Genomic DNA, 24,069 nt, shown 5'->3' on the forward strand with positions numbered 1-24,069 from the left:
TCCCAAGAGTCTCTAAAAGCACAGTAGGAGGTAGAGCCTTCTGGTGGTCCCAAGAGTCTCTAAAAGCACAGTAGGAGGTAGAGCCTTCTGGTGGTCCCAAGAGTCTCTAAAAGCACAGTAGGAGGTAGAGCCTTCTGGTGGTCCCAAGAGTCTCTAAAAGCACAGTAGGAGGTAGAGCCTTCTGGTGGTCCCAAGAGTCTCTAAAAGCACAGTAGGAGGTGGAGCCTTCTGGTGGTCCCAAGAGTCTCTAAAAGCACAGTAGGAGGTGGAGCCTTCTGGTGGTGCCAAGAGTCTCTAAAAGCACAGTAGGAGGTAGATCTCCTGTGTTATGGAATCAGCTCCTGTCCATGTTAAAGAGGCGACACAGTCTCTTCATTTAAGTCCAGGCTTAAAACGTTCCTCTTTGAAATGACTTATGGTCAGACCAGTTAGGAACAGAAATATAAGGCTGCAGTTTCAGCTCTGCTGCCCTAGGAGCAACTCTGGGGGAAGTATGGCAGCTTGAACACTATCCTCTGATAAAGACTTCTTATTCTATCAAACAATATTTAATATTTAATTTCACTTGGAATCTGCTCATTGCCTTTCTTCTTCTTTTTTGTCATTAAGATTGAATAATGCCAATGTCTTTTTGTATGTTTTAGAGTCTGTATAGTCCAGTGAACGATTATGATGATCAAAATACGGCTATAATCATTATTTTTTAGTTGACTAGTAACAATTAGTTGATTAATTGTCGCAGACCCTTCCAACTATTTGAAATAGAAACCCTTAACAGTGGTTTAGTGTTATATGAGATGTTCAAGCAATTAACTTAAGTTCAGTTACAATATCAAGGTAGACTAAAATGTAAACGTACCAATGAGGAAGTTACTGGTGGAGGTATGGCGCTCCTTGGTGGAGAGAGGCTCACTGGACAGACTGCTGCTGCGGCTGCTGGTCCTGGATGAGCTGGGGTCATTGGGGTAAATGGTGATACTGCTGGTCATTTTACTGGTGGAGGTTATCAGTGGCTTGGTGGAGATTTTGGGTTTGCCATTAGCAGCGTATGGTTCTGAGAAGAGCATTTCCTTTCGGTCAATCTCCACAATGGCTGGTTTGATCACTGCTTTAGACCTCAGTGCCTCCCTTGGACTGCACACTCTCTGGATCTCTATCTCGGACAGAGTTTGTGGAGTTCCCTGTTGTCCTGTCTCAAAAAAATGGGCCCGGTTAAGGAGCTCTTCGTCAAAAGAACTTCTTGAGGAGGAGCCTTCAGAGTGTGAGTCGTTCGTGTGAGTATTTCTTGATAATCGAGAAGTTGGCACTCTACTGCTGACCGTAGTGCTAGTTGTTTCCAATATTTGTTCAGGCTCCAGGGGTCTTGAACTGGTTGACTCAGTTTCCGATGCCGACGAATGCCCTTCCGAACCTTGATCAGCTCCTAACAGTGGGGAAACATGCGATCGGTAGGCTGTGTAGGATCCATTGGCTTTGGACATGCTTGACTCCTGAATGGTTTCCGTGGACTCTTGATCGGAAGCTATATCTTTTTCCGACACTGAAATACTGTTAGTGGTAACATCCGCCACTATGTCAGAGTTGTTTGACTCGCTGTCACTTCCGACGTACAACTTTGAAAACTTCTCTGGTCGAAGCTTTTTGGTTCCTCCATCTTGCTGCTTGTAGCCTGACCTCGTAGGCTTCGGGTCGTTAGCTGCGGGAGGGTAACGACTCAAAACTGAAACTTTCTGAGATGTGTTCATGGAGTTGTATGTGGGTAGTCTTGATGTTTCTTTTAGTCCGTTTTTAGATGTAACGGTAGGGCTTTTCGGAGTTCTCTTTGCTTTATGCAAAGGGCTTTGTGGTCTTCTACTCCCCTTAGGAGAACCATCTTCAGACAGGCTCTTGAGCTTTGTTTCTCTCTTATGCTGAGGAGACATTTCCCTGTTGCGTTGTTTTGGCGACATTGGTTCGGAAACGGTTGCTATCCTTTGATACTTAGGCTTCTCTTGTCTATAAGAAACTTTACTGATAATCTCTTCATTCTCAGCTTTGCCATTTTCCAGAACTTTGCTGTTGGCGCTTCCATTGCCGAATCCTTTTCCACACAGTTGGGTTCGGAGCTGTTCCACTTGCTCACCAAGTTGTCTCGTTCTATTCCGTTCCATCTGAAACTTCTCATGAAGTTCCCCATTTTTAGACTCTGACTTTTTCAAGTCTTCCTCCACAATCTCCAACAGTTTGAGACGGTTTTTGAGTTTCTCCACTTCCAATGTAAGCTCTTTCACCTTATTGTCCTCCTCCTGTGAACCCTCCAAATAGTTCTTTACATTCTGCACTTTGTTCACCATACTTCCGTCTGCCAACTTCAAGTAGTCTAAACTCTTTTTGCGAGCAGCTAGTTTACTCGTGAGAATGCTTGTTGAGGTCAGTTCATCTTCGATACGAGATCTTTCAAAGTCGGCACGTCCAGAATCTCCTGAAATCCCCAGACGAATCTTTTCTTGTTCCAGTTGTTCCGTCAACTTTAAAATGATTTTCTCATCCTCCCTTTGCTTTTCCAAAAGTCTTTTGCGATCACTCATAAATGTGTGAGTAAATCCTTTAAGCTTCTCAAGTTCTATGGACAAAGCTTGCTCTGCTCGTTCCAGCCTAGTCTCAGAACCCTCTATTTCCTTCAGACGGCCCTTAAGTGCTTCCAACTCAGACGAGAGCTTCTTGGTTTGATTCTTCTCCTCATTCAAGCTTAGGCAGAGCTGACTGCAGTCAGACTTGCTCTTCCCGAATGCCTCTTCCAGTTTTTCCAGGTCGCCCATCCTCCTCTGAAGACGCTCGATCTCTGCTTTAAGATCCTTGGTGAGGCTCTCTTCCTCCTCCAGCTTTTCACGGACAGTTCGGCACAGGTCCTCAGCCTTACGGACCTCCTCATCTTTGCCCTGGATCTTTAGGAGGCGCTTACGAAGAGTCTCGATATCGCTGAGCAGGGTGGAGTTACTTCCCTCAGCCTGAATGATCTTGTCCTACAAAGAAAACATAAATATTTATTATCATTCCTTCACACATTATTGATTAGTCAAATACAGAACACAACGCAAGTTGGCGTCAACTAAAGATCAATAGAAACAAAATTATGACATATTCAAAGCCCTATTTAATCGAAAGCCTGTCAAATTTGTACAATTCCAAATGAAAGCTGAATGCCAGTTCTAACATTTGTCTGATGTCTGTTACTATGTCAGTCCAGTCCTTGATTGTCTGTGAGGTTTGTGTCATCCATTTATTTGTGATGATTAGGCCTTTTTTCCTGCTTTGTTTATTTATTGAATTGGTTGGGACAGTGCTTGTTAATGAACCCTCATGAAGTACATGCTGTAAACACACCATTGTAGCCATGGACTCATTTCCATCCATTGTCCCACATTCACTCTCTCAACACACTCTCAATTATACTCCAGAATACTATTGTACATGTTTTTAGTTGTCGATCTTCTTAATGTGAAGCAAGAGCCCTACCATGTCACCGTGCTGCCAAAGGATTGGTGCAAGGATATCCATTTATTGTGTCCATGGTAGGAATTTTGAGGCCCAAGTACATAGTTCTAAAATTGAGTGAGATGGCAATGTCAAAAACAGTCTGCAGTGCCTTGGTAATTTCTGTTCAGTATCTCCTTTAACCTTAGCAGCCTTCATGATGTGCTCCTTCAGATGATCATTCAGAAACCTCATAATCAGGCCTCATGATTTATAAGTTGCTGGTCTTGTTTGGCCCAGGCGATGTGCTCTTTTTATTGTAATGGGGGGCGGACCACAAATCCAGAAAACGAAATTAGCTCCGGGATGACCCTCAAGGACATTTTCAGTGTTGGATCTGGACTCCAAATCCACAATCTTACTTTTCATATTCTTGAGCTCCGTCCGCAGCGCCACCACCTCGGCCCTCAGCTCCAGTAACCCATCCATATTGTCGGAATTAGATTGTCCACTTTCAGCACCTTTATATCGCATTCCATTTGGTCGAATCGGGCTGTGCCATGCCTGGCTCTCATTTCAGCTCTCAGTGACGCCATGTCACGCTGCATTTCATGCCTCTTCTCCTTCCGACAGGGGTCAGCCTGGAGACCCCACGTCGGGGACGGAGCTTGGTTTTATGGCAGGGTAGGGCTGTTGGCTGCCGCGCTGGGCCTTTTAGCCATGTTAGCCTCGTTAGCTTGTGAGGCAGAGTGCAAGTCTGTTTTCCACTGATGCCATGGGCCGTCAGCATTGATTGTTTAGTTCCTATAGCGTTTAGTTCCAACAGCTCTACTAAAAGCCCCATCTCTTAGTTTTGCAGCTATTCGTTTTTTTGACTTGCTGTAGACAAGCAACAAGCCTAGTTGATGATTGGTTCATGATCAGGAAACAAGTAGAATAGAAATAGAACATACTTGGATTCTCCTGTGCATGTGAACATAACTGACACTTATGACTTATGGCAATGACTGCTGCAGAGGTGGTTAATTCCCTGACACTCGCCATTATATATCCGCATCCCCACATTACCTGCAGCTCGAGCAGCTCATCCTCGGCCTTCTGGAGCTTGTTGGTGGCCTCCTCCAGCTCGTCCAGCCGGCGGCCCAGGCTCTGCAGCTTGTGCCGGAGGTGTCGGTGTGTCATGTCCTTGTGCTCTGACATGGCTCCCCTCTGCTGATTTGCCTCTGTGACTGTGCACAACAGAGTGAGGCTGTGGTTTTGGGTTTGTTCTGAAGGTTATGTGGTAAGGGGCCCCTGGGAGATCCACATTAGGGTGGTTGTGCTGTCAGGTAACTTAGATGAAGCGGCTCACATCAGAGGTTGCTCCTGTGGCTGTAAGGCAAAGAAGGTCCCTCAGATTGGAATACAGGTGATGGGTCTGTCATCTGGAGAAGAGAGAGGTGCAACAGTTAGATTGTGCATCATTCATTCACATCAACAAACTTACAATATTAGATGTTCCAACTAAATGCAAGGGAAAAGCCTTTGGACGAATAAATGTACTTTTGAACTTTTATTGACAGATAAGCTTTCTTAACTTTAGATAAATAAATATGCAACATTAAGATTAACGTTAGACGTACACAGCAGGACTTTTTGATAAGAATTTTGTTTGTGGAGGGAAAACTTGTGTCGCAGCTCAAAATTGTATACATATAACCATACGTACATATATATACTAAAGTTGGGTCATCTAGAAAAATCTCTCCAGACTTCCCAGACTACATCAGAGTAGACACGCGTTGGCTCTGCCGCTGCCGACGTATTTCTTGAAAAATACCATTTTAGCCAGAAAATCCCAAGAAACGAGGAGCAAGAAATGAACTAACGCAAAGGACACAAGCCTGGCGCCCGGCGCCACGGGAACTACACAAGCAAAGCTGAGGGACCACGGCTCCGGTGGAAAACAGCTCGCCTCTCAATCTAGCGAGGCAAACATGGCCAACAGGCCCTGACACCCCGCTCCCTGCAGGTAAACAAACCTCCGTCCCCATGGGGAGTCTCCAAGCTCACACTTGTCTGAAAGTCCAGGGGTGCGGAACACGTCGATCGCGATCTATCGGAGGGTCGATCCCGCCAAAGCGCCAACTGTGTAACGCAGAGGAAGGAGGAGAGGGAGTTCTGCTTAAACTCAACCTTCTATCATTAGCGTAGTTGTGGTCAGAATATTTTATGTTCTAAATACTCAGCTGTATTAAATGGTCGAGTTAAACAGCAGATTTTCTCACTTCTTTTTATATTGCACATTTGTATATGATAAACAATATTATGCTATTAATGAAAACCTACATTGTGTTTCTATTGCCTAATTATGGTTAAACTAAAATAAAAACCTGTTTAATACTGACAATAAAAATAATACTAAAATATAGCCGCAAGCGGCAATGATCGGCCCTCGCCACGCCGCCGCCGCCACGCCGCAAGAGGAGGGGGCGCTAACGCGCCCCAATGGTCCTTTTATTACGCCTACTGCTGAATCTGTGACGCTGTCACATCTTCTCCCCTTTGTTTTACCATCAAAAAGCAATTTTATTTTGAATTCTTGGCAAAATGTGCGGCTTTGCCGCACAGACACCGTGACTCTTTGAATAAAAATGTGGATAACTTTTGATGGTCCACCCCTGAAGATGAGTCTCACCAAATTTCAGGTTAATAGGGCTGACGCCCTAAGAGGAGTTTGTGAAAGTCTAAAGTGTAAACATGTTCTGGCGATTTCCCCATTGGAATAACATGGGAGGTTTCGATCATCGTTACGGCAAAGCCATAACAATTATGACATGGGTCTCATTGACTTTTTTGATGGGGATGCTAAAATTGAGTTGTGTGTCAAATTTCATATAATTTCGCAAAACTAAATATTTAACCTCCATATAAAATCTGTAGGGGGCGCTGTGGCTCCAAATTAATTTATTTCACTTCAAGTAGGTTTAGGGCAAAGAGTTTAACAACTGATTCTAATTTGACGCAATTCGGACTTTATCTGCGCAAACGGCAGAAATTTTAAATATGGGAGATTTCTGAAATTCTACCTACAGTTTGCGGCTTCGCCGCTCAGAGACCGTGAGAGGTATCAATGTAATTTGGATAACTTTTGATGTCCCACTCCTCAGTAGCATTTTCACCAAATTTCAGCTTTTTAGGGCCAACGCCCTGGGAGGAGTTTGTAAAAGTACGACGTTTGGAAAAACTCCAAAGTCATCTTTAGCCATTTTTGAAGCAATATGGCCGACATTTGGTTGGGCGGACGGCGTTGCCGTAATAATATTTTTTACTTCTCTTGTCACCATCTACCTCTGCGCCAAATTTCATGATTCTACGATCAGATTTTTTTTGGGTCATTTCCCATCTCTCAATGCATTTTTGGTACATTTGGGGGCCAGAATGTAGAGAGGCACGATTTTTAGAGGTGTGCTAATTTTTGTGACTTTTCGTCAATGTTCACTGGGTGAAAAATAGGGGGGTTGGTCCCGAGAAGAAGAAAGAAAGAAAGAATAATATTCCGATGCGAAAACAATGTTTCCCATTTTTCAAATATCATAAACTATACATTTTCGGAAAGCGCTCGCGCTTTCCTACCTCATGGTGTGGGTCCCTGGTCACTGACGGGTACTTTCGTTAATTTTGAGTGGGCTCCGCCCACTTTGTGTTTTTGGCCCTCTATACAGTAATAATGTTCAATTTTTGCATTACATGTTTATATGCACGGAACATGCAAGAGATGGGGAACGTATTCGTGAGCTACTTAGCGCAAATGAGTGCTTTATATGGGGATGACGACCGCTCGTGAGCCGAAAATGTGTGGGCCCCCCTACCTTACACCGACTTGCCATTATGATACATAAAAGTGGGGTGCAGAGCGGTTAGAGCTCTTGATCATGGGTTAGATTCTCAGGCAAGACCAACATCACATAATCTCTGTGGGTGGAGTTTGCATGTCCTCCCCGTGTTACCGTGGGTTCGCTCCGGGTTCTCCCACGTCCAAACACATGCATACACATGCAGTTGGCCAGGGTGTACCCTATCTATGGCCCAACGTCACTGGGATAGGGTCAAGTCACCCAATCACTCCTGTCAGAAGAGCAAATTAAATTAAAGCCGCGGCAGCGGCCATGACGGCTCTCGCCTCCCGCGCGACCGCCTTCCCGCACGTCCATGTTTTCTGCTGCGTTTTGCGTCAGACCAAACAACGCTCAGTAACTCACCGTTGATGATTGCGTAGTTTGCGATTCAAATAGCAGTTTGTCCTGACAAAATGCAAGATCGTGCTGAACGCAGACCTGAGCAGGGAGAAAGAGAGAGCCTCAGTGACCCGCGACTTTTCATTGATGTTCAGGGGTCAAAAATACCCGAGTTGTGGCAGAAAGAATAACGTCAAAAGAATAAAGCCTCAAGAATAAAGCCTAAAGAATAAAGCCTAAAGAATAAAGTCTAAAGAATAAAGTCTAAAGAATAAAGCCTCAAGAATAAAGCCTAAAGAATAAAGCCTAAAGAATAAAGTCTAAAGAATAAAGTCTAAAGAATTATAATGCTAATGCTAAGACCGCGGCACAAGAGGAAATGTTCCATCAAAATAAAAGAGGAAGAGGAAGTGAAGGCATTAATTGCGCCCCTGCTGGCCAATTGTGAAAATACAATTGGACCTTAACCTTAACCCTGACCCTGACCATGACCCTGACCCTGACCCTAACCCTGACCATGACCATGACCCTGACCCTAACCCTGACCCTGACCCTGACCATGACCCTGACCCTGACCCTGACCCTGACCATGACCCTGACCCTGACCCTGACCCTGACCCTGACCCGGCGCGGTCAAATAGCCCAGAAGTTTCAGGAGCCATGGCACAAAATAACATGGCAGTTACGGCTCTGTGGACACTCCCATATAAAAAATGTAAATAAATAATAATAAATCCTTCTATTACAGGCCACTTCAGATAACATTTAATAGGATTTAGTCTCGTTAAAAGATCAACTAAGCCTGTGACGCTTTTTCATGTTAAAGAAGTAACCACATACAATTCATGTTGTGGATGTAAACAAAGTACTTTACTTTACTTTTACACTGCTCAGGATTAAGAGTCAACATGAGAACAGCAGTTTTATGAAGTGTTGTGCACATGTTTTCATTAGTTGAGAAGCTTGAGGTGGTCTGGTGGTTTGCTAGAGCTTGGCATGTTCTAGTCTCAAGAAGCAGATGTCCTTCATCTATCCCAGCATGCACCACCACACTCAACACTGGCAGGGATGTGGGAGAATTCACATCCAAACTAAACCACGTCAGCTGTAATTTGATCAGACTTTCAGAGATTGTGGATTATTTTTGCGCACCAGGATTTACAAATGAAACTAAACGGACAAATGTATTTGACGCTTTCAGTTGCATTTACAGGTTATTGACAGTTTTCTGCCTCGCCCACTTTTGCCATTGAGCAGCACTTCTGTTGTAATGGCCCTTCCGGTCCAGCAGGAGCTCCTTTCACCCAAGTGGACAAGGGGAAAATCTTGGCACTAAAACACGCTCTAAAGTCGATTGATTTGTGTCAAATGTCCAATGTTCATGTGACCAACAAGTCAACACTGAGTCCCTGGACCTGAAGACGGCTTTTTAGTCTGTGTAGAACGTCTTTTCTCTGGAGGTCTCAGCCCTGTGTGTGGGAGGAGGGTTACGTGGTGTGGCCCAGACAGGCTTCTGGAATAAGGTGAATAGGCCTGAAGTCAAATTTAATACCTTTTTTAAGACTTTTAAAGATTTAAAAGAATAAACACAAATAAATTGTTATGTAGTTAGTGATTAAACGCAAGAAAAAGAATAGTAAGTGATCTAAAGCTCTGCGGACCCCCTCCCCTTTGCAGACACCCTCCGCAGACCCCGCCCTCTCACACACTCCAGCCCGGGACAAGTGGGGAGGAGGGGCAGGGGGTGTGCGTGCAAAGCCAAAGTGGTACAGCACATTTTGGTCGGACGTGCCAAGCCAATCAACACACCTGATTGACTCATGGGACTGGCGGCGAGGAACGCTGGACAAACACGGGATAATGGGAAAACGAAGGGACAACAGAGGGACAAAGAAGGGACAAATGACTCTCTCTAATGGCAGTTTTAGATCTAATGCAGAATGGCATGGACACATAGTCACGCCTCTGTTCACAAAATGTCTTTCTGTGTGTGGAGTTTGCATGTTCCAACTAGACACTCCTTCAAGGCAAACTGGATCACTGACTAATACGAAATGTGATTCCTGTGCATAAGCTGTGCTCCACACATATAACACACCTATAACACACATATAACACACCTATAACACACATATAACACACCTATAACACACATATAACACACCTATAACACACCTATAACACATATAACACACATATAACACACCTATAACACACCTATAACACACATATAACACACCTATAACACACCTATAACACATATAACACACATATAACACACCTATAACACACCTATAACACACATATAACACACATAACACACATAAAACACACAACACACATATAACACACCTATAACACACATAAAACACACATAACACACATAAAACACACAACACACACATTACACACATATAACACACATATAACACACCTATAACACACCTATAACACACATATAACACACCTATAACACATATAACACACGTATAACACACATATAACACACACATAACACACATATAACACACATAAAACACACATATAACACATATAACACACATTACACACGTCTAACACACATATAACACACATTACACACATATAACACACATATAACACACCTATAACACACATTACACACATATAACACACATATGACACACGTCTAAGTGTCTTTGGGGGCGGAGACGCTGCTTGTCTCAGATGTTATGGCTTTGCTTGGAATATTCCCTATTCAGATTATTTTCAATGACATGTGTTTTTGTTGCTAAAATATACTGACACAAACACAGCTTTTCTCTTTTTCCACAACCAGAAAACTTGCATTGTTCCTGCGGCCCGACGTCCAGCATCCCATTTACCACTGTCGGGTTTCTCCAATTAGTCCTAAAAATGCTTCCTAAATGTTTTCCACTGCGCTCTTGCATAATTGGACCAAAAAGAGTTGGAAAAACACCCGCTGTGAACCCAAACAACTTAATCACACACACCAGCAAATGAAGGGGGCGTGGCTGCTCCACAGATCAGACCTATGGGCCGATTGTTTTCTTTGGTCAACAGATACAGACAAATCAAAGTGTTTTTTGTAATAGCAGTTAATGCAGAGGCCAGTGTGGGGGTTTGGATGTGCTTTGAGAGGGTGAAAGAGACCAGGAGCATTTAAGGGTGAACGATTCAAGGTTTTTGCAAAGCGTGGTGTAAGGACAGGGCCAAGGATGTGGGAGAGGGTGAGGAGGACGATGGAAGCGCTCCACACCGCTGCATGACCACAGGAGGGGGAGAGATGCTCATCTGAAAGGACTTTTAAGTGATTCTTTGGTCTTAGACAGTGTTTTGATCGAGGGGATGAGAGCGGGTTCACACCAGGGAGGGCAATATTGTCAAGTCATTCATATTATTGGGATTATCTCAGTAACGATAGCAAAAGAAAAGTGAATTCTGCCGTTTCAAGTAGCTCCAACAGAACTATGAGCCTTATATCTGTCTGAGGAGAGGAACTACACTACAACTAACTGTCAGGAGCATCACAGACGTGCAGAAGTGTCCCGTCAGTTCAGAGGAAAACATTCAACTGTTCTGTTCAAGTTATTATGAATCATCTCTTTTTCCTGTTATGTTTCATAATTATAGCTGATATACTGGGCTTGTCTGGGGGTCCGGTGAAAACATGCATCAAATACGATTTAAATACGACTACAGGTAAATGTGGTACGCAGGTCAGTGAGAAAGGTTAAAAGCTCTTTAAATGTTGAGTTTACATAATACATCCCCATTAAATAAAGAAGGTTGAGTTTATAAGACTAAAACATTTCCCAGTCCGTTAACCCACAACATGATCCAATCTCTCCAAAGTCTGAGCTCTGCTCCAAACCACCGGCCCCTCCCCAGTGTGGTGCTCTGTGCATGGGGCTGGTACAACCCAGAACATCATGGTTCAATTCCTTCAGTTAAGGTCCTGACCAAGCAACAAGATCTGGAGATGGGTCCCCTGCTCCAGACAGGATGCCCCAGGTATTCAAGGGTGGGTCAAATGCAGAGGACAAATCTACCCTTAGGCCGATGTCCAGGACATGATGTGTTTTGGTGAGAGGATCAGAGTAATCCTGCCGGACATCACATGACATGAGCCCGGTGTTTTTTATCTTAGAAGTTTGACACATGTCACAAGTGGTGTCAGGCTTTCCATGTTTAGGCTGGGTCAAGGGTTGTGTTCAAAAAATCGATACGCAATATATCGTCACGGACTCCGATAGAGAGTCACAGTATCGATTTTTTTAAATGTATTTTTTTAATTTGTATTTATTTATTTGTATTATTTTGTGGCCCGTAGACTTTGAACAAGGTGGAATAGTGCTTTTGATCTGCTGTTTGTGCTGCGCTCCTCTGGAGGAGAGAAGGAGCTGAGGACCTGATCAGAAGCTCCTCTGGAGGTGAGAAGGAGCTGAGGACCTGATCAGAAGCTCCTCTGGAGGAGAGAAGGAGCTGAGGACCTGATCAGAAGCTCCTCTGGAGGAGAGAAGGAGCTGAGGACCTGATCAGAAGCTCCTCTGGAGGAGAGAAGGAGCTGTGGACCTGATCAGAAGCTCCTCTGGAGGTGAGAAGGAGCTGTGGACCTGATCAAAAGCTCCTCTGGAGGAGAGAAGGAGCTGAGGACCTGATCAAAAGCTCCTCTGGAGGAGAGAAGGAGCTGAGGACCTGATCAGAAGCTCCTCTGGAGGTGAGAAGGAGCTGTGGCCCTGATCAGAAGCTCCTCTGGAGGTGAGAAGGAGCTGAGGACCTGATCAGAAGCTCCTCTGGAGGAGAGAAGGAGCTGAGGACCTGATCAGAAGCTCCTCTGGAGGAGAGAAGGAGCTGTGGACCTGATCAGAAGCTCCTCTGGAGGTGAGAAGGAGCTGAGGACCTGATCAGAAGCTCCTCTGGAGGAGAGAAGGAGCTGAGGACCTGATCAGAAGCTCCTCTGGAGGAGAGAAGGAGCTGTGGACCTGATCAGAAGCTCCTCTGGAGGTGAGAAGGAGCTGTGGACCTGATCAGAAGCTCCTCTGGAGGAGAGAAGGAGCTGTGGACCTGATCAGAAGCTCCTCTGGAGGAGAGAAGGAGCTGAGGACCTGATCAGAAGCTCCTCTGGAGGAGAGAAGGAGCTGTGGACCTGATCAGAAGCTCCTCTGGAGGTGAGAAGGAGCTGTGGACCTGATCAGAAGCTCCTCTGGAGGTGAGAAGGAGCTGAGGACCTGATCAGAAGCTCCTCTGGAGGAGAGAAGGAGCTGAGGACCTGATCAGAAGCTCCTCTGGAGGTGAGAAGGAGCTGAGGACCTGATCAGAAGCTCCTCTGGAGGTGAGAAGGAGCTGAGGACCTGATCAGAAGCTCCTCTGGAGGTGAGAAGGAGCTGAGGACCTGATCAGAAGCTCCTCTGGAGGAGAGAAGGAGCTGTGGACCTGATCAGAAGCTCCTCTGGAGGTGAGAAGGAGCTGAGGACCTGATCAGAAGCTCCTCTGGAGGTGAGAAGGAGCTGAGGACCTGATCAGAAGCTCCTCTGGAGGTGAGAAGGAGCTGAGGACCTGATCAGAAGCTCCTCTGGAGGAGAGAAGGAGCTGAGGACCTGATCAGAAGCTCCTCTGGAGGTGAGAAGGAGCTGAGGACCTGATCAGAAGCTCCTCTGGAGGTGAGAAGGAGCTGAGGACCTGATCAGAAGCTCCTCTGGAGGTGAGAAGGAGCTGAGGACCTGATCAGAAGCTCCTCTGGAGGAGAGAAGGAGCTGTGGACCTGATCAGAAGCTCCTCTGGAGGAGAGAAGGAGCTGTGGACCTGATCAGAAGCTCCTCTGGAGGAGAGAAGGAGCTGTGGACCTGATCAAAAGCTCCTCTGGAGGAGAGAAGGAGCTGAGGACCTGATCAGAAGCTCCTCTGGAGGAGAGAAGGAGCTGAGGACCTGATCAGAAGCTCCTCTGGAGGAGAGAAGGAGCTGTGGACCTGATCAGAAGCTCCTCTGGAGGAGAGAAGGAGCTGAGGACCTGATCAGAAGCTCCTCTGGAGGTGAGAAGGAGCTGAGGACCTGATCAGAAGCTCCTCTGGAGGAGAGAAGGAGCTGTGGACCTGATCAGAAGCTCCTCTGGAGGAGAGAAGGAGCTGAGGACCTGATCAGAAGCTCCTCTGGAGGAGAGAAGGAGCTGAGGACCTGATTACTGCTGCTAGGCCTAGGCTGAATTCAGATCAAACTAAAGCAATGATATTTTCTCATGGACACGGGTAAACAGAGGGTAAACAGAGGGTAAACAGAGGGTAAACGGAGGGTAAACAGAGGGTAAACAGAGGGTAAACAGAGGGTAAACGGAGGGTAAACAGAGGGTAAACGGAGGGTAAACAGAGGGTAAACAGAGGGTAAACGGAGGGTAAACGGAGGGTAAACAGAGGGTAAACAGAGGGTAAACGGAGGGTAAACGGAGGGTAAACAGAGGGTAAACGGAGGGTAAACGGAGGGTAAACAGAGGGTAAACGGAGGGTAAACAGAGGGTAAACAGAGGGTAAACGGAGGGTAAACAGAGGGTAAACAGAGGGTAAACAGAGGGTAAACGGAGGGTAAACAGAGGGTAAACAGAGGGTAAACGGAGGGTAAACGGAGGGTAAACAGAGGGTAAACAGAGGGTAAACGGAGGGTAAACAGAGGGTAAACAGAGGGTAAACAGAGGGTAAACAGAGGGTAAACGGAGGGTAAACAGAGGGTAAACAGAGGGTAAACAGAGGGTAAACAGAGGGTATCCCCCTGATAAAGACCTCTCAGGGAAACTCTGTTGAGTTTGTCAAATTCCAAAAAGCCTGTTTTACCCGTGACGCACGTAAATGTTTCGTATATGCCACTTTTATTCCTTTATTAGATTATGGTGATGTTCTTTTCACAAATGCAAAAGCAAAATGTCTTAAACGGCTGGACACCCTGTATCACTGAGCTTTGTGAGTCCCAACAGGGTGTGGCAGGCTCACCCACCACTGTAAACCCTATGGCATGTCTGGAGCGCTCTTTGGGTCTCACATTGGATGTTTTTAGTGTTTCAAGTTTTATGTGATTGTGCCCTCCAACTTGTGTGCCCTGCGCTCACACGGTATGTCCATGCCCCATGTCCATGCCTCATGTCCATGCCTCATGTCCATGCCCCATGTCCATGCCTCATGTCCATGCCTCATGTCCATGCCCCATGTCCATGCCCCGTGTCCATGCCCCATGTCCATGCCCCATGTCCATGCCCCGTGTCCATGCCCCGTGTCCATGCCCCGTGTCCATGCCCCGTGTCCATGCCCCGTGTCCATGCCCCGTGTCCATGCCCCGTGTCCATGCCCCGTGTCCATGCCCCGTGTCCATGCCCCATGTCCATGCCCCATGTCCATGCCCCGTGTCCATGCCCCATGTCCATGCCCCATGTCCATGCCCCATGTCCATGCCCCGTGTCCATGCCCCATGTCCATGCCCCGTGTCCGCGCCCCATGTCCATGCCCCATGTCCATGCCGTGTCCGCGCCCCGTGTCCTGTCGTTTTGGGGGAGGAAACATCAGGCTTTGGGGGAGGAAACATCAGGCTTTGGGAGAGGAAACATCACGCTTTGGGAGAGGAAACATCACGCTTTGGGGGTGGAAACATCATGCTTTGGGGGTGGAAATATCAGGCTTTGGGGGAGGAAACATCACGCTTTGGGGGAGGAAACATCACGCTTTGGGGGAGGAAACATCACGCTTTGGGGGAGGAAACATCACGCTTTGGGGGTGGAAACATCACGCTTTGGGGGAGGAAACATCACGCTTTGGGGGAGGAAACATCACGCTTTGGGGGAGGAAACATCACGCTTTGGGGGAGGAAACATCACGCTTTGGGGGAGGAAACATCACGCTTTGGGGGAGGAAACATCACGCTTTGGGGGAGGAAACATCAGGCTTTGGGGGAGGAAACATCAGGCTTTGGGGGAGGAAACATCACGCTTTGGGGGAGGAAACATCACGCTTTGGGGGTGGAAACATCACGCTTTGGGGGAGGAAACATCATGCTTTGGGGGAGGAAACATCACGCTTTGGGGGTGGAAACATCACGCTTTGGGGGAGGAAACATCATGCTTTGGGGGAGGAAACATCACGCTTTGGGGGAGGAAACATCACGCTTTGGGGGAGGAAACATCACGCTTTGGGGGTGGAAACATCACGCTTTGGGGGAGGAAACATCATGCTTTGGGGGAGGAAACATCACGCTTTGGGGGAGGAAACATCACGCTTTGGGGGAGGAAACATCACGCTTTGGGGGAGGAAACATCACGCTTTGGGGGTGGAAACATCACGCTTTGGGGGAGGAAACATCACGCTTTGGGGGAGGAAACATCACGCTTTGGGGGAGGAAACATCACGCTTTGGGGGAGGAAACATCACGCTTTGGGGGTGGAAACATCACGCTTTGGGGGTGGAAACATCACGCTTTGGGGGAGGAAACATCACGCTTTGGGGGAGGAAACATCACGCTTTGGGGGAGGAAACATCACGCTTTGGGGGAGGAAACATCACGCTTTGGGGGAGGAAACATCAGGCTTTGGGGGAGGAAACATCAGGCTTTGGGGGAGGAAACATCACGCTTTGGGGGAGGAAACATCACGCTTTGGGGGTGGAAACATCACGCTTTGGGGGAGGAAACATCACGCTTTGGGGGAGGAAACATCACGCTTTGGGGGTGGAAACATCACGCTTTGGGGGAGGAAACATCACGCTTTGGGGGAGGAAACATCATGCTTTGGGGGAGGAAACATCACGCTTTGGGGGAGGAAACATCACGCTTTGGGGGTGGAAACATCACGCTTTGGGGGAGGAAACATCACGCTTTGGGGGAGGAAACATCACGCTTTGGGGGAGGAAACATCACGCTTTGGGGGAGGAAACATCACGCTTTGGGGGAGGAAACATCACGCTTTGGGGGTGGAAACATCACGCTTTGGGGGAGCAAACATCATGCTTTGGGGGAGGAACCATCACGCTTTGGGGGAGGAAACATCACGCTTTGGGGTGGAAACATCACGCTTTGGGGGAGGAAACATCACGCTTTGGGGGAGGAAACATCACGCTTTGGGGGAGGAAACATCACGCTTTGGGGGAGGAAACATCATGCTTTGGGGGAGGAAACATCACGCTTTGGGGGAGGAAAAATCATGCTTTGGGGGAGGAAACATCACGCTTTGGGGGAGGAAACATCACGCTTTGGGGGAGGAAACATCACGCTTTCGGGCGGTTTACCAACTTCTCTAAGTCACTCAGTTTGAATTTTCCTCATGTGACTGCCGGCCCCGACCAAACTGAGAAAAACAGGGTTTAAGTCAGGGGTGTCAAACATCCGGCCCGCGGGCCGAATCTGGCCGGCAAACGTTTTAATCCGGCCCGCCGAACATTTTAAATTAATATTTAAAAAAAAAACAAAAAAAAAAACTATTCCGTTCATCGAACCGTAGTTACTTCCGTAACCGTTATTAGCGCTAAAACTACACGTCCCACAATGCTGCTGGTGGCTGCCCCTCCCCGCATAGTAAGACACGCGTTTGCGCACTTTACAGCACTAATGCACCTCAGAGCAGAGGAGCGAGGACAGAGACGTGTGGCTTTAGGAAACACGTGGAAGAAAGAAAGAAGACGGTTTTGTGGATGTTAGAGCTGTGCTATAAGTGGAGCTAATGTGGAGCTAACAACAAGAAAACTAACTTCTGTGATGATGCTCTGTGAGGAAAACATCCTCTACAAACCTGGACAGATCAGGAGCCACAGGTCCAAACACAGATCAGAGTGTGATAAAGTCTGAACATGATTGTGAGACACTAATGTGACTGACACAAACACAATGACCTCATCTGAGTCACTACATGAATCATTTGTCACTAAGATCAACTTAAACTATGAAAATAGTTCATATTGAGTTTGAGCAGAAACATGTCTGTGATATGAACATGTCGCATCATAAATGAGCAGTATCTCACCTGCTGCACATTTGTGCAACAGTCTCACAACTATTACGGCTGTAAAAAAGCTATTTATTTCTTATATTTTTTATTGTTTTATTTTGTACATAATATTTGGCCCACGATTTGTGAAAAGAGTTTGATTTGATGGAAACTGTGGCTCAAAACTTAACCTCCTTAAACGCTCCACGTGTGTTTGTGTTTAGTGGTGAGTCAGTTCAGGTGAACAGAGAACTACAGAGAACTACAGAGAACTACAGAGAACTACAGAGAACTACAGAGAACTACAGAGAACTACAGAGAACTACAGATTACTACAGAGAACTACAGAGAACTACAGATGACTACGGAGAACTACAGAGAACTACAGAGAACTACAGAGAACTACAGAGAACTACAGAGAACTACAGATGACTACAGAGAACTACAGAGAACTACAGATGACTACAGAGAACTACAGATGACTACAGAGAACTACAGAGAACTACAGATGACTACGGAGAACTACAGAGAACTACAGAGAACTACAGATGACTACAGAGAACTACAGAGAACTACAGATGACTACAGAGAACTACAGATGACTACAGAGAACTACAGATGACTACAGAGAACTACAGAGAACTACAGATGACTACAGAGAACTACAGATGACTACAGAGAACTACAGAGAACTACAGAGGACTACAGAGAACTACAGAGAACTACAGAGAACTACAGATGACTACAGAGAACTACAGAGAACTACAGAGAACTACAGAGAACTACAGATGACTACAGAGAACTACAGAGAACTACAGAGAACTACAGAGAACTACAGAGAACTACAGATTACTACAGAGAACTACAGATGACTACGGAGAACTACAGAGAACTACAGAGAACTACAGATGACTACAGAGAACTACAGAGAACTACAGAGAACTACAGAGAACTACAGATGACTACAGAGAACTACAGAGAACTACAGAGAACTACAGAGAACTACAGAGAACTACAGATGACTACAGAGAACTACAGATGACTACAGAGAACTACAGAGAACTACAGAGAACTACAGAGAACTACAGAGGACTACAGAGAACTACAGAGGACTACAGAGAACTACGGAGAACTACAGAGAACTACAGAGAACTACAGAGAACTACAGAGAACTACAGAGAACTACAGATGACTACAGAGAACTACAGAGAACTACAGATGACTACAGAGAACTACAGAGAACTACAGAGAACTACAGAGAACTACAGATGACTACAGAGAACTACAGAGAACTACAGAGAACTACAGAGAACTACAGAGAACTACAGATGACTACAGAGAACTACAGAGAACTACAGATGACTACAGATGACTACAGAGAACTACAGAGAACTACACAGATGTGGAAATGTTAGTTAGTACGTTTAAAAGGTTTTTTAGATCTTGAGAAGTTAATTTTGTTATAAAGTCAAATACAATATTTTTCAGTTCCAAATACCTCTGACTAAATGTTTCTCTCTGTAGATCAACTGTAAAGTTGTAATGACATAAACTGAAGCACAGTGTTGGTGAAATACATTTTAGTTTATGAGAACAAACGTGTTTGTAATTTATTTAAATCAATCCAGTAATTGCTTCAAAAACAGCGTAGGCTTTATAAAGCTATTTATTTCTTATATATTTTTTTTATTGTTTTATGTTTTACGTTATATTCGGCCCGCAACCCAGCCTGAGCGTCCAAATTCGGCCCGCGGCCCAAAATGAGTTTGACACCTCTGGTTTAAGCTTTTTTCCCCCAAATTTGTGATTTTCGTTTTTTTGCAGAATCTGCAAGTTGAAGTTATGAAGGAGCCCCTCCCCCTCTGTGCTTCAGATAACACTATTGGTTGTCTTAAAAGTATACAATGAGCTGTTAAAAATTTGAAGTTTTCTGGTCTTTTAATAGCTCTCCGCTCGAGGCGTCACCTTATGCAATGTTGTTATTTTTCGACCAATCAGCTGGGAGCACATGGCTACTTATTCAGCCACTTATCCAGCAGCAGCTACGTGTTCCTCGGAGACATTTCATTCATTTCTCCAGATTTTCTCCAGAGCTTATGATTCTACCACTACTACATCTATCAAATGCCACAGACGAAAAGAAAGGGCCCCCGGGTCCTCATGGGTAAGAAGTCACAAGATACAATCCCTGCTATGTTGTGTTGTTTGTTCCTGCGCTAGCTCACGGCTAACTCGGCTAGCTCGTTGTTCTCGGCCTCTGTGGCTTATTTTTCGGTGTTGTTCTGTATTTCTTGACCTGTGTGGGTCGTGCGGGGTGTGTTTTTATGGTTGTTTGGTGTTAGTTTTTGTGATTTTATTGTCACTTTTGCCGCTGAGTTTGGCTTGTTCCACCGGAGCCGAATGGAGCTAAGCTAACCTATGCTAAGCTGTGAGATCTGCAGCTCTGGACCCCTGCATTGCATTGCAACGGAACTGAGGTACTTTTACTCTAAAGGATGCTTTAACGCTGTGTTTCATGGTGGTCTGGTGTTAGTTTTTGTGATTTTTGTCACTTTTGCCTTGGGCACCGGAGCAGACGGCGCTAAGCTATGCTAAGCTATGCTATGCTGCTTCAGCTCCAGGATTGTGATTTTCGTCACTTTTTGGAGGCTACACTGGAGCCGGTCGAAGCTAAGGCGCTGCTTCAGGCTGTTGTTGTTTCTTCCTGTTAGCAACGAGGCTAGGTTAGCCCGTGGATTGTGTTGGTCGTGCAGGGTTTGTTTGGTAATAGTTTTTGTGATTTTATTGTAACTTATTGCCGGCTTTTGCGTCCGCTAAGCTGTAGCTCCAGGCTTTTGTCAGCCCCGGGCCCGAATTGCTAAATCAAACCCTATGCAGCATGTTGTTAAGTACTACATGCATCATTTCTTCAACTACTTCGGCCTCATTGCTGGCCACACCAAATTCTCCCCTGATTGTGGCTTTGGACTTATCAAGCGAGCATACATGAAGACCAGGGTTGACACTTTGGAAGACATCGCTGAGGTTAGTTTATATTATTTGACTACTGTAATGTGTAAACATTAGCCTGGCAGAACTTCAGTGCTGCTCTCTGCTTAAGATATGTTTCTTCTGTTCTCATTTTTTTTACATTGTCGCCCTTGTCATCAGGGAGTGGAAAACAGCTCTCCTGAGTCTCACCTCAATATCCCACAGCTTGTTGGAACGGTGGATGTTTGTCAAGAACTTGGACTGGCAGAAGCATCATAACTATGCAGAAGTCCAGTGCATTAAAGCTTCGACTTTGCACAGCAGGTACTATTTATTACACATCATTTACTTAACTTCACTTTATTAAATGTACAATAAAGTGCAAATGCAGAATAGCAATAATAGACACTGTATGAGAGGTTGTGTCTATAGGAGATTTTGTTTATAAGAGTTCTTCTATTAAGAGTATTTTTTTAAACTTCCTTTAAGTTATCTGTCCTTTTCCTCTGTATCTTCCTGCGTTGCAACAATGAAATTTCTCCATGTGTGGACAATAAAGGAATATCTTATCTTATCAAATGTCACATGTCTTAATCTAATTCCTTCCCTCTCTCTCTCTGTCTTCTACAGATACACTTTCCCTCAAACCCTCTGCAGCCGCTCAGCACGGAGCGACGACATGTTTTGTTGTCCCACTGCCATCCTCAAACCTCAGCCCAGCGAGAACACTGTACATTATATATGTCATTATGTACATATCATGCCGTTTAGTGCTCAGTGTTCAATGTTTTGCTGTTTGTGTTGCACTGAATCACCTGTGAATTCGACAAATGGCAATAAACCCTATTCCTATTCTGATTCTGATTATTGGATTATAAAAGGCCCTGAAAAGCATCAAAGTATTTCCATTTCAATATAGTAACTTCTAATTCTGATTCAAGTCCAGTTCACATCAATAACAACAACACTCCTCTTGAGTCTTGAGTGACAGCTGTAGGGGGAGGTGGTGTCAGTGTGACAGGGGGAGGGTTTATCTCAATGAGATGCAAATGAGCCCCGCCCCCTGTGACTCTGGGCTCACTCAGGAGCCCCGTTTTCTCAGTGAAGGGTTTGAGAGTTGTTTACATTCAAATGACCACAACTTACTCAAATATGATCAGATCTACATGAGTGAGACATCATTGTGTAGCTTTAAATTCACACTTTCATAATCTGTGAATAACTCAAAATGTCTCCGGGTAGACACTGGTTTAGCCACGGTCAGTCACATATTTGGTCTTCTCTTGCCCAGTTGTTAAGTCCATAACCATCACTGGACTCATTCTGCAAGGCTCTTAACATTGCATTCATTAATGTTATCATTGTTTACAGCAGGAGTGCCCAACACGTCCATCGCGATCTACCGGTCGCTCTCAGAGGCCGTGAGGGTCGATCCCGCCAAAGCGCCCAAAAGTGGAAGAGGAAGGAGGAGAGAGGAAGTTCTGGTTAAGCTCAACCTTCTATCATTAGCGTAGTTGTGGTCAGTATATTTTATTCTTTTAAATACTCAGTTGTATTAAATGGTCGAGTTAAATAGCAGATTTTGTCTCTCCTTCTTATATTGCACATTTGTATATGATAAACAAACTTATGCTATTAATGAAAATCTACATTGTGTTTCTATTGCCTAATTATGGTTAAACAAAAATAAAAACCTGTTTAATACTGACGATAAAAATAATACTAAATAATACAATCATTTCGATTTATAGGTAGATCTTCAGGCTTTGTTGAATATAAAAGTAGCTGGTGAGCCGGGTGTGGGGGCCCTTGATCTACAGCATAGGGGGCCCTTGCATCTAATACTTCATTGTAAATGGAGGCGTGTGGTTCTGGATGGTCAGCACCACAATGATCAGCTCGTTGTGAATCCGGCATGTTCTTCCCCAGTCTCACACTGTCCAGACTAATAAATCCTACAGGCCCCAAAAAACTTTAAAATAGTAAAAAACATGTGAAATCGGTATCCAAGGTGATCAAAAACAGATCAAAAGCACAAGAACTGCTGCACACAAAAGTTTCTCCTGGTTAAAATAAGTCAAAATCGTTTGGCTGTTACAACTAAAGCCTTTCATATTTTCACATAAACTGAACTATAATAATGTTAACATAAACTAACATAAACTATAATAATGTTAACATAAACTATAATAATGTTAACATAAACTATAATAATGTTAACATAAACTATAATAATGTTAACATAAACTATAATAATGTTAACATAAACTAACAAACTATAATAATGTTAACATAAACTATAATAAAGTTAACATAAACTATAATAAAGTTAACATAAACTATAATAAAGTTAACATAAACTATAATAAAGTTAACATAAACTATAATAATGTTAACATGAACTATAATAAACTAACATAAACTATAATAAACTATAATAAAGTTAACATAAACTAACATAAACTATAATAATGTTAACATAAACTATAATAAACTCATGGACGCCTTGGACACACATTGACCTTGTTTTCCACCGACACAGAGAGAACAATTTGTGCCACTCCAGAGAACAGAGGAAGGAAGAGCGGCGCCCAGGGGCCAGCCTACAGGGGCCAGCCTACAGGGGCCAGCCTACAGGGGCCAGCCTACAGGGGCCAGCCGAGAGGGACCAGCCTACAGGGGCCAGCCTACAGGGGCCAGCCGAGAGGGACCAGCCTACAGGGGCCAGCCTACAGGGGCCAGCCGAGAGGGGCCAGCCGAGAGGGACCAGCCTACAGGGGCCAGCCGAGAGGGACCAGCCTACAGGGGCCAGCCTACAGGGGCCAGCCTACAGGGGCCAGCCTACAGGGGTCAGCCTACAGGGGCCAGCCGAGAGGGACCAGCCTACAGGGGCCAGCCTACAGGGGCCAGCCGAGAGGGACCAGCCTACAGGGGCCAGCCGAGAGGGGCCAGCCGAGAGGGGCCAGCCGAGAGGGGCCAGCCGAGAGGGACCAGCCTACAGGGGCCAGCCGAGAGGGACCAGCCTACAGGGGCCAGCCTACAGGGGCCAGCCTACAGGGGCCAGCCGAGAGGGACCAGCCTACAGGGGCCAGCCTACAGGGGCCAGCCGAGAGGGGCCAGCCGAGAGGGACCAGCCTACAGGGGCCAGCCGAGAGGGGCCAGCCTACAGGAAGCAGCCAAGAGGAAGGGTCAGGAGGAAAAGGGGAGAGGAAGTAAAGAGGGAAGGAGGGGAGGAAGAGGAGTGGACAGGAGCAGAGGAGTGGACAGGAGCAGAGAAGTGGACAGGAGCAGAGGAGTGGACAGGAGCAGAGAAGTGGACAGGAGCAGAGGAGTGGACAGGAGCAGAGGAGTGGACAGGAGCAGAGGAGTGGACAGGAGCAGAGGAGTGGACAGGAGCAGAGGAGTGGACAGGAGCAGAGGAGTGGACAGGAGCAGAGGAGTGGACAGGAGCAGAGGAGTGGACAGGAGCGGACAGGAGCA

At 45.7% G+C, this 24,069-nt stretch overlaps 1 protein-coding gene across 1 annotated transcript in view; it reads right to left on the bottom strand.

The window, feature by feature from the left end:
• Positions 1-24,069, bottom strand: part of luzp1 (leucine zipper protein 1) — a 53,730-nt gene that overhangs the window by 28,472 nt on the left and 1,189 nt on the right. Inside the window, exons 2-3 of the mRNA XM_072457283.1 lie at positions 4,522-4,877; positions 860-3,002 (exon numbers count right to left, since the gene is read on the bottom strand). Of these exons, the coding sequence (XP_072313384.1) occupies positions 860-3,002; positions 4,522-4,653 (2,275 nt within the window). The 5' untranslated portion in view covers positions 4,654-4,877. The remainder of the gene's footprint in view (positions 1-859; positions 3,003-4,521; positions 4,878-24,069) is intronic.

Source organism: Eucyclogobius newberryi, unplaced genomic scaffold, assembly GCF_026437365.1.
Source record: "Eucyclogobius newberryi isolate DKJ021-1_F unplaced genomic scaffold, fEucNew1.0.hap1 SCAF_21, whole genome shotgun sequence".
Lineage (NCBI taxonomy): Eukaryota > Metazoa > Chordata > Actinopteri > Gobiiformes > Gobiidae > Eucyclogobius > Eucyclogobius newberryi.